Genomic DNA, 11,806 nt, shown 5'->3' with positions numbered 1-11,806 from the left:
GTGTTATTTATCTTTTTTTTTATATTAGTTTTAATTTTTTTCTATAACTACATTAATTGAAAGAACTTTTTCAACTATGAATCTCAATAAGAATTGACTTCTAATTGTATAAGAAGTAAATTTTTAAATAAGTATTTAGAGGTAATGACCAAATCAGTACCCGAAAGATTCAAACGCTGACATTTTGGTACCTGACTATTGTTATTGACAAAATGGTACCTGAATATTTTAAAAATTTGCCAAGCGTGTTCTCGTGCTCGCCGGAGCAAATCTCCGGCAAACACAATGCTGAAATGACCACCGTATTTTGGTGACATGGCAAACCACCCCCCAAACCCAAAGCCCTCCCTCCCAACGCAAACTTCCCCTCCATCTCCCTCCCCATCGCAGCCCTCCCCTACCCAACGCAGCCCCCTCCCCCTCCATCCCATTGCAGCCCTCCAACACACTCCCCCTTCCCTTTCTCTCTCTATCGCAGCCCCATTCCCTTTCCCTTTCCATTGCTGTCCTGTTTTCTCTCCCTCCCATCGCAGATCATATAAAGGCACAGATAGAAGCATGCACAATAGAATACAATATCACAATTTAAATTACAATCTACCAATACTATTTGTGTTTCTTTCCAAATGTATTACACTATTCCATCAATTACATTAAAAAAAGAAGAAAAAGAAAAAATTCACCTACAAACGCCCAAATTTCTTACCAAGATGATCATGTAAAGCACTCTCATCAATCTCTTGGTGATGGTAACTCTTGTAAACAGTAAAAAATGTTCTACACCAACAATCCCACCAAATTCACAATGACCAACACACCCACAATAACCGTGAAAAACTGCAGAAACGAGTTCTGTGTATCAATTGCTATAATAAGCAAAACTAAGAAAATCACGAAGACAAAGTTACAGATGAACATCAAAAGCGTGGCCCAGAGGTAAGTGATGAACAAACGCTTGAAGATTTTGGGGATTGCAGAGATGGTGGAGGAAAAGGAGACATCTTTGTTGGTGTAGAGGGAAGCGACGGTAAAGACGGAGGCGGCGGTGGAGAGGAGAGAGAAAGCGAAGAGGAAGAAAAGGTAACAGATTTCTGGGATGTTCAGGAATTGTAGCTCCTCTAGTGCTAGATCCACTATTGTTTTGGTTTGTAGTTGCTTTGAAAGGATGGAATTTTGAGATATTAGATTGTTATTCTTTTTTATTGCAGAAATGAGATGAGATGAGATGAGATGATATGAGAGGGAAGGAGAGGGAAGGGGGCTGCGATGGAGAGGGAAAGGGAAAGGGAAAGGGAAAGGGGGCTACGATGAAGGAGGGGGAGGGATTAGGGTTTGGAATAATATTTTTAATTACAAATTCTAACTCAAAATAAACTTCTCTTGTCAGCAAAAACCGATGAACACGTAAGCATCTTACTCGCCGGAGCCATGGTCCGGCAAGCACGAGGACACGCTTGGCAAATTTTTAAAACATTCAGGTACCATTTTGTCAATAACAATAGTCAGGTACCAAAATGTCAGCGTTTGAATCTTTCGGGTACTGATTTGGTCGTTACCTCTAAGTATTTACTTATATATATGTAAAAGAAATACTACACATCCAAGTCTTTTTATGAACTAATTAAGTCTAATCAAGTTAAATAATAAAACTTAAAATAATATTAGTCATAACTGATTTTTGTTGTCATAGACAAATTTGATTGGACTTGGTTAACAAAAAAAATATGAATATGTAGCATTATCTTATATAAAAAGACAGATATTTACCTATTTATACATGATTATTTTAGTGTTTTAATTTATAAAATTAGATATTATAAAAACTAATTATGTTATATTTACATAAAAAATAACTACCTAAACAATACATATATTTATATACAAATACATAATGATTAATAAATAATTTGATAACTAATTTTTATGTACACATAATATTTTTATTATAAAAATTATTATTATTATTATTATTATATATGTATTTTTTTTGCCCCCACTATCAAAATTTTCTGGATCCGTCACTACTTTACTCCCTCAATTGTTAAAAAAAATTGAGAGGATCCGTTTCAGTTCTAAGGAATCTCTTATGGCGGATACTCTCGTAAAGACGCATAAAACGTTTTCTTTTTAAGAGAAAAACCTTAAACGGTCCCTGACAATGATCTCAAAAGACAACGAGACTCTTAATAAAAAAAAATACCCAACCCGATTCCTGAACTTTACTTTTATGGGACTGATTAGTACTTTTTTTTTGTTTTTTTAGCATAGAGGCTAATCAGTCCCATAAAAATAAAATTCAGGGGCCAAATTGGGTATTTATTTTTGTTAAGGGTCTCATAGTCTTTTTGAGGTAATTGTCAGGAGTCGGATTGAGTATTCACTCTTTTTTTAAAGATGCTTACGTGTCATGTTATTATTGAACGTATTAATGAACCAGTTATTTTTGAATTTTTTAATAAATCAGAATAAAATCGGTTTTTTATGACAATAACAATAAACACAATTATTATTAGATCCGGTCGAACCGATCAATTTACATGACTCGGACTGGATCATAATTTTTTTTTTGTTTTTTTTTTTCACTTCCACAAACGACATCATTTGGCATCCCAAAACTCGCACACTTCTCCCTAAACGTCACTATACTGAACCTCAAGCTTTCTCATCCCTGTCACTGCTATCGCACCTGTAACACCCAACCACATAGAGTCTTATGCTTAAGTCATAAAATAGAGGTGGTGAGGTATTACCACCTCTAAAAGTAAAATCTTATATATAATATAGTTAAAAAGAAGTTTTATCTAGGAGCCTTTGAAGGAAAATTAAGATAAAAGCGTTAAATAGAAAAGGCGCAGCACTCTCGTAAACGTTAACGTGACCGAAGCAAGATAAGAATAAACTAAGCATGGATATATATAGGGTTAAGTATAATTTTGGTCCCTAAGGTAGGGGTTAAAAAATTTTTTCGTTCCCGGCCTTTTTTTTGCTACAAAATAATCCCAAAGTTTCAGTTTGTTTTAAAATCGTACTTTTTTACCAAATTTTTTATTTTTATTACCAAATTACCCCTAATTAAAAAAATTATAAAATAAAACGAAAGAAAGGGAACGATGAAAGGGGAAGAAAGAGAATTGGGGGGAGGGGGAAAGAAAGAGAATGGGAGGGGGAGGGAAGAAGGGGAAGGGGAAACAGCCACACACACACGGATGAAGAGGGGGGAGACAGAGAGCAAGGGAGAAGAAAGAGATCGGAAGGGAGAGGGAGACCGCGTTTAGTGCCACCGCCGCCACTCGCGCGCCGCTCATCGTTTCTACTCCTCCTCCTCGCTCGGTCGTTGATGCTCCTCGCCATTGCTGCTTCTGTTTCTGTTTTTGCTTTTGCTTCTAGTTTTGCTTTTGTTGTTGCTCTGATTTCATTATCCATTGTTGTTGGTGTTATTCTTCTAGTGGTTGTTGTTTCACTGCTTTTGCTTTTTGCTTCTGCATTCTGCTTCTGCCTGCTTCTGTTTCTGCATTTTGGAGACGAAAGAGCAAGGGCATTTTCGTCCAAAGGATGATTTAAAAAAAATTGAAATCTTTGGGACCATTTTATAGCGAAAAAAGACCGGGGACAACAAAATTTTAACCCCTATCTTAGGGATCAAAATCGTACTTAATCCATATATATACAAGAGAGTTCCAAGATACAGATAACAAAATTTCTGACTCGGCTCGCGAAGTTAAAACCGGACGGAGCATATAAACATATCTACATATATACATAAGAATCCCAAAAAGACCCAAAATATTGTTTACAGAACCTGTTTCTCCAAATCAACCTCTAAGAGGGATAAAACATAATATATACAATGGAGATATAAATTATCTACACATATATCAAGAACCAAAATAGAATCCCAAAAGGCAAGAGTTCTTCGCTTCAGAAACTTCCAGAATGCCTCAACGAGGTGCCTCACGCCCTGCATCTAAAAACTACAAAATATGTATGGGGTGAGAACTAGAGGTTCTCAATATGGTAACAGTGCCCACATAACTAACATATAATGTCGCGGAAAAGCCAAAGGCGATCTTAAAACTTCTGACAAAAGATTCAAACTTAAAACTAAAATTTAAGACCATAAAATAAGGCGAGGTATCTAAGTTTAAGGATTCCTGGTTTTATCACAATTCTAACCTAAGTCCCTAAGTTCACCGCCTTTCGTCCAACCTTCCAGGATACCGGTAGAACTGTCCTCGTCACTCCTTCTCTAGATGATGGGTGTCTCAGTTGCACAGACAAACAATAAACAAGGAAAACATAGGTAGTTTATAAATACAAAGAACAAAGCATATAGTAGTTAAGCATGGATATCAAATTGGCAAACTCAAGAATGCAAACCAAAACAAATAGACAAATGCATATGATGTATGCCTGCCTTATGGTTGATGAGTCTCATCTGTCGGTTATCAAACCAACCTGATATGTCCGGCTGCTAAACCTTAGACAGTCCCTCGTGCGTGCATCCGGAAGAGTCTATGCATAGCTTTTTCTCAAATATAAATAAATTCCTCTCATTGGGGGAATTTCCAGGGAGTTAAAGTGCTCGACCACATTTTGCGACGTAGGGTCAACAGAATATCGAGTCTCAACTTGGAGCACGTGGTGGTAAGCCACTGCATCTACCCAGAAAAACTCGTATCTCAAATAAAGAAGTGCATAAACCTCATAATAATTCATGTTCATTTATAGTTACTCATACTCATTCATAATAATTCACAATGGCCATATTCATCACATACATAACACATATTTGCACTTCTCATATATAATTCATTTCATCTCAAGCTTTCTTTATCTCCAAGTTACCACCCCTTCCTAACTTCACCTCATCCTTCAACTTACAACTAAGGTTTAGGGGCTAAAAGAGTAAAAATATAGGTTTAGAGGTTCCAAATTATGTTTTAAACCATAAAATTCACTTTTCTGAAAACAGGCTTCACGTATGCATGGATGGTCTCGCATACACGGGGGTGTATTTTGGCTTGCGCGAGTACGCGAGGCACCAAACCCGAAAGGAATGGCCGCATCGCATGCAGGTGGTCGTGTACGCAACCCCTCAAAAACCCAGTTCTCGCGTATGCATACCCTGCTCACATACGCGATGCACCAAACCCGAAAGGAATGGCTGCGTTGCATGTAGGTGGTCGTGTACGCAAATTCTGCAGGATGGCAAAAATGGCTAAGTGCTGCAGAATTTTAATTTTACACACTAAACTTCCGACGCGTATAACTTCTCGGACCCAATTTTCATTCAAAACAGATTTGGCAAAAATCGGAGGTACGGAAGCCGAGTTATGACTCGCCGAAGTTTCGTTAAAAATCAATCTTTGACAAAATTTCACAAGAATTCTAAACCTCAATATTCACAACATAACAATTCCATCCCATTTTAAAACTTGCCAAACCACATCAAACCAAGTCCCAACATTTTCCAATATACCAATTCTACTCTATATTACACCAATTTTACTAATTTCACAAATATAATCACTTCCACACAATAATTCATTTCCAATAACAACATAATTCATATCAACAACTCATATATATATATATTCATCAACACCATCAACTTTCTCGTGCCTAATAATAACCAACTCAACCATTCCACATTTACATTCAATTCAACACAATATACAACGATACATGGTTCAACCTATCCTAGGTCATATAGCCTAAGTTTTCACAACACATTATATTTTAGTTACAAGAAACCGAAACCATATCTTGGCCGATTCCTCGTTAATCCCGGAACACCTCAAGCATTCACCATACCACAAGTTCCTCAACTTCGGCCCCTCACCAACGAAACCCAGCCTCCAAAAACTTGATCTCATGCTTCCAAATTCTCACTTTGACTCCAATCAACAACCAATTTCAATCTAAGATCACATTTATCACCACAATGAATATATAGTTCACTAATTTAACATATATACCAAAGATTTGAGGGTGCTTACCTTACCCACAGCTCAAGTGAGCTAAATCCGGCAATACTCGCAAGTTAATTCAAACCTAAACACCGAAATCAAGCAAAATTTAACATAATTACACATTGAATTTCGAAATTTGGGGAGGAAAAAGTGGATTCCATACCTAATCAAGGACTGGATTTTGTAGAGCTCGACGCTGCGGTCGCGTGGCCACAAACGGTGCGGTGATCGAAACTCCGGATTGAATTTGGGGCAAGGGTTTTCGAGCTCCCCTTCATTTCAACGTGTGTTATATTTAATTGGAAGAAGGGAAGGCTGTTGCCTTCATTAAAGAGTCATTGGGTTGGGCCTTGGGCCTAATACAGGTCCAATTTGGCCTGTTCGGCCCAAAATTAAAATTAGTGTCAAAATTCATATTTTAATTGATCCTGCCACATTAAACTCTAAAATTCAATTTTCTAGTCTCTTTTATTAAAAATTAATTTATTGACTAATTATTTGTTAATTTTACGGAATTTACATCCTACCCACCTAATTAAAAATTTTGCCTTCAAAAAATTCAGATTCAGTTATCTGAAAAAAGATGTAGGTAGTCCTTCCGCATATCAGATTCGAGTTTCCAAGTGTGTTCTTCGATACCAAGCCGACTTCAAACTACTTTAACTAATGAAACCTCTTTCCCACGCAATCGTTTGATGCTGGTGTCGTCAATCCTCATCGGGGTTACTGGAAGTGTCAAATTTTCTTTTACTTGAACCGACTCGGGTTCTAGAACATGACTTGCATCGAGAGTATACTTCCAAAGCTGCGACATGTGAAACACGTCGTGCAGGTTCGAAAAATGCAGCGGTAAAGCAATCCAATAAGCTACCGGTCCAATCCTCTTTAGAATTTGAAACGGACCAATATAACGGGGGTTTAGTTTCTTTGTTTTGATTGCTCTACCCACTCCGGTTGTTGGAGTAACCTTCAAAAACACATGCCCTCCTTCCTCGAACTCTAAATGTTTCCGCCTCTGATCGGCGTAGCTCTTCTGACGGCTTTGAACAACAAGCATCTGGCTTTGGATTTTCTTGATTTGTTCAGTAGTTTCAGCTATCATTTTAGGCCCTAACAAGCTTTTTGTCTCAGCTTCATACCAACATAGAGGAGATTGACACTTTCTCCCATACAGAGCCTCATACGGAGTCATTCCGATGCTCGCATGGTAGCTGATATTATACGCAAACTCTACTAGTGGCATATACCGATCCCAACTCGTCGGCTGGTCCAAAACACAAGCCCTCAACATATCCTCTAGGGTTTGGATTGTTCTCTCTGATTGACCATCGCTTTGAGGGTGATACGCAGTACTCAAGTTTAACTGAGTTCCAAATGCCCATTGGAAAGAGCCCCAGCACCTTGAGGTGAAATGAGGATCTCTGTCGGATATTATAGTGGTAGGCACGTCATGCAACCCCACGATCTCTTTAATGTACAAACATGCTAGCTCCTCCAACGTACAACTCATTCGAATAGATAAAAAGTGAACCAACTTTATTAGTCGATCCATAATCACCCAAACAACGTTACATCCAAATGGTAATCTTTCAAGACTGAACAGAAATGCCTTGTATTTGTAATGCAGGCATATTGGCACTTTGACTCCTTTATCATGAAAAGGATTAAAAAATAAATAGCATGTCTGTAAAAGTAAAACACATGCTCGGTAGTTGGAACTTAGCATTGTGTAGGAATAAAGCCACAAATCACAATGAGTTCTGAATTTTGTGAAAAATGACCGTTACTTCAAACTTTGACCAAACTATTATTGCATGTAATCATATGGCATCTTGATCTACGATACTCAAGACCTCCCCAGTAAAAGTACTCTAATTTATTTCTCCACACAATAATAGAAAGAACAGAATTACTCTCTGAGCAGATTTGTCTGGGTTTTTTTTCCCTGTTCCAATGGCTTCTTTTTTAATTTGTATGTTTTATAAAAATTCGCAAAACCAGACAATGAGGGGTGGATAATTTATTTTGGATGACAAAGAGTAACGTTGTTTTGCTACTTCCTTTGTTTTATATATATGGATTCAATTTTCATAAGCTACATACCGTGTCATATTGTCATTCATTTAGTGGTAACCCGGCATATGAAAATGAATATTTGGTATTGTCGATACTAACAATTAAATCAATCAAACTGTTCAGAGTAAATGATAACTGTTAACAATTGAATTAATAATCAAAATTGTTCTGAAATAGTCCTTGAAAGTTCAAACATAAGTCATTTTTATCCCTAAAATTTTAAAAATTAATCCAATTAGTCCTTATATATTTTTTTTATTTTTTCTTGATAATATTAAATTTAAAATATTTTTTGATACCATAATTGAACCTTCTCTTTTTAATCATATTTCAATGTAAAAAATTCAATAAAAATATTTCTTTCACACTTTTAAACTTATTTATTCCTAAAATATTTTTAATCAAACTCTTTTTAAATAACAAAAATAAAATAATACAATATATGAATAATAATTACTAACTAAAATATACAAACAAGTAAATATAATACTAAACATATATATATATTTAATTATTATTGTGCGGATCCACGGATCGGATACGCGGATGTAGAGCAGATATCCGCAATCCGATCCGCAAAGGGTGCGGATCGGATCGGATCCGATCAATTTGCGGATCGGATGCGGATATTTACCGCGGATCTGCGGATACAATCCGATCCATGAACACCCCTAAATGTGGAAACTTAGAATTTCATAATAAGAACGCACTTTTCTGGTTCAAGTTCCACCAGTGATATCAAAATTTTAACATAATGTTATGAGTCTGGAAATAATATATGCTAAATAAAAATGCCAAAATGTGAGTATGTTGGATGAGGTGTGCAATTAATTCAGAATATGAAGTTCATAAAAGTTTGTTAAAACTTAAAAGAGTGAAGACATTAGACAGGATTCACTACAGTAAGAGAGGAACCTTTTAGGAAGCTTCAAGAAAGTACACAGTAAAAGAAAACTAGAAAAGTAAAAGGAATTTGAGGAGACTGGAGATATAAAGACAAATTTAAATTTGAACTTACATGCTACAGGCAGATACCATTTCAAAATAAATGGTATCACTGAAAGGAATATCTTTTTCTCTCATACTTTCTGCAAGACTGAGGACCCTTCCTGGTTGACCACCTTTATTAAAAGCTCTCATCAGGGCAGCACATGCAATCGTATCTAGCTTGATGCCATTTACTTCCATTTCTTCAAAGAGTGCATATGCCTTTTCCCAATTCTCTGAAATTAAAATAGTGTTGAAAATTAAGACATACATTTCTTAATACAGTCCTAACATTCAGTGGTTAAAATTTATTTTACCTCCTGCATTGTATGCATCAAGCATTGCAGTGTATGCAACTACATCAGGATAGCAACCAGATGATTTCATCAAGTTGAATGTGGATTCTGCTTCTATGACTTGTCCCTAAAAAATTACCATATACAAGATATTAAAGAGAAGATACACAAGTCTCAAATTTTATTGATACTCGGAGGAGAGGCATTCTAAGTCCTAACAAAACCCCTACCAGTTTGCTGTAAGCACATATGGCAGAAGAGTAGACCTCTTTGGACAAAGTTAGTCTAAGATGCATCATTTCTTCCATGAAAACTAGGGCTTCACTATATTTTGACATATTACAACAACCACTTATCAACACAGTGTAAGTAACAGAATCAGGTTTTATATTTTTCTTCCTCATAGATTTATACAAGCCTACAGCTCTGTCATATTTCCCCACATTCATATAGGCTCCTATAGCTGAATTATAGGCAACCGTATTCAATTTAATGCCTCGCATCTCAGCTGCTGATAGGATTGTATCAATCTTCACCTTCTGACTGCACCGCCCACAGGCAGCCAAGAGAGTGCATATTGAGACAACATTTGGATAAATTCCATCTTGTTCCATCTCACGCAATATTTCAATTGCCTCCGCCAACAAACCATTAGATCCATAGGCATCAATTAGTGCATTGTAAGTAACAATGTTAGGCTTCAATCTGTTTTTCTTTATCATTGCAAATATTTCCCTTGCCTTTTGAGGCTTTTGTGATCTTCCATAAGCATTAAGCAAAGATGTATAGGACACAATATCTGGCCAGAAACCATTTTGTTTGATCTCATTGAAAACCGCAAGTGCCTCCTTGTCCATCCCGCGAGCAGCATATGCACCAATTAATGAATTATATGAGATTGTGTTGGGTTTCAGCCCTTCTGCAAGCATCATATTAAATGCAGCCACGCAATTTTCAACTTGCCCACATGTAGAATACAAGTGTATGATGCTGGTAAAAGTTACAACATCAGGACGACAATCAGACTTATTTCTCCTCATGGAATTGAAAATATCGATGGCTTTGTCATATTGTTGAAGCTTCACAAGACAATGGATAATAATGTTAAGGGTAGTTGTGTCAGGACGAATGTGAGTTCCCTTCATTAGTTCAAAATAAGACAGAGCTTTTGAATACTGAGCCCCACTTTTAAATGCAGATAACACAATATTGTGTGTAACAAGATCAGGCCCAACTCCATTGTCTGTCATTTTCTTGCAAACATTAAGTGCTTCTTTCCAATTTCCACTAGAGCCACAGGCGTTTATCAAGTTGTTATAAGTTGACCGGCTTGGTGGAATCTGCAATAATAGAAGTGTCAGTCTGTTACAAACTAAAATTTCAGTTAAGATACAAACCTTCAAAGTGCTTATTTTTAAATTTTAAGTCACAACAGCAGAGTATCTTTAAAAGAAATTAATGCATGGCTGGTAAAATCACAAATATCCCATCATCAGGATTGATTACTCATTTCTAACCTGCTCCAAGACCCCATCGCCAACTAGTATAGGGTAAAGTGGATGATACATAGAGCAAATAAACACTGACCAGAATGAAACCTATATGCTTTATTGGTTCACACTAACCAACTGGCACAGGGAGAGAGAAAGAGGTTTCCCATCATCAAATTAAATAAATACAACCTATATCTATATGTAATGGAATCTCGAATCAATGTCGCAACCAAGATCGCATGGAAAACTATATCTTATGGTTCTACTTCGGGAGTGCTCATCAAGAAATAAAAGATACAATATGATACCAAAAGATAAATACAAAAAGAAGGTTGTTCACATCAAGTCAGACTCACTAAAGATTGAGGGAAGAAAAATACAGAGTACACACAGCAGCTCGCAGCATGTCATCCATGATATTCATCGCCCAACGCCACTGTCCAGCTCGACCATGCGCATTGATAAGAGCATTATAAGTCTCAGCATCAGGTTTACACCTAAACAAGTAAATAAATTAACAATCAAGTACAAAACCAAACAAAACAAGGATTATCAACAACCTTCGCAAAATTAAAGTTACTAGCAAGTAAACACAAACACTTAGTCCAAGAACAATTTCTATTTGCATTCAAACCAAATCGAATAACATCTAATAAACATTGAATTCCGCCGATTTAACTCCATTGCATAGAGTACCATACCTCCATTCTTGCATCTCAAAGAACAATCCACGCGCCTGGTCAGTTCGGTTATGCCTAGCATGCAACCTAATCATCATGTTGTATATATCATTACGCGCACAGTAGTTCTTCTGGTTCTTCATCCACCGGAACACTGCGATACAGTGTTCAATCGACCCTCTCTGCGTCAACTCCTACAAAAAGAAAAAAGAACAACACAAAAAAAATCGATAAGAAGCAGTTAAGCACGGCACAATTGGAAACGATTCAATGAAGCGAGAAAATCATAATACTCTAATGAG

The 11,806-nt window shown here is 36.7% G+C and overlaps 1 protein-coding gene across 1 annotated transcript; it reads right to left on the bottom strand.

The window, feature by feature from the left end:
• Positions 9,067–11,715, bottom strand: LOC107645490 (pentatricopeptide repeat-containing protein At2g41720; the record flags this gene model as incomplete). Its single annotated transcript, XM_016349526.1, is given in 5 exon segments — positions 9,067–9,271; positions 9,353–9,458; positions 9,562–10,671; positions 11,216–11,321; positions 11,526–11,715. Coding segments are annotated over 5 exon segments (1,649 nt in total), but the record flags the coding sequence as incomplete, so codon positions are not given.

The sequence above is a fragment of the Arachis ipaensis genome, chromosome B06, assembly GCF_000816755.2.
Source record: "Arachis ipaensis cultivar K30076 chromosome B06, Araip1.1, whole genome shotgun sequence".
Taxonomy (NCBI): Eukaryota; Viridiplantae; Streptophyta; class Magnoliopsida; order Fabales; family Fabaceae; genus Arachis; species Arachis ipaensis.
The sequence above is the reverse complement of the archived record's forward strand: the minus strand, read 5'-3'. Positions and strand labels throughout refer to the sequence as shown.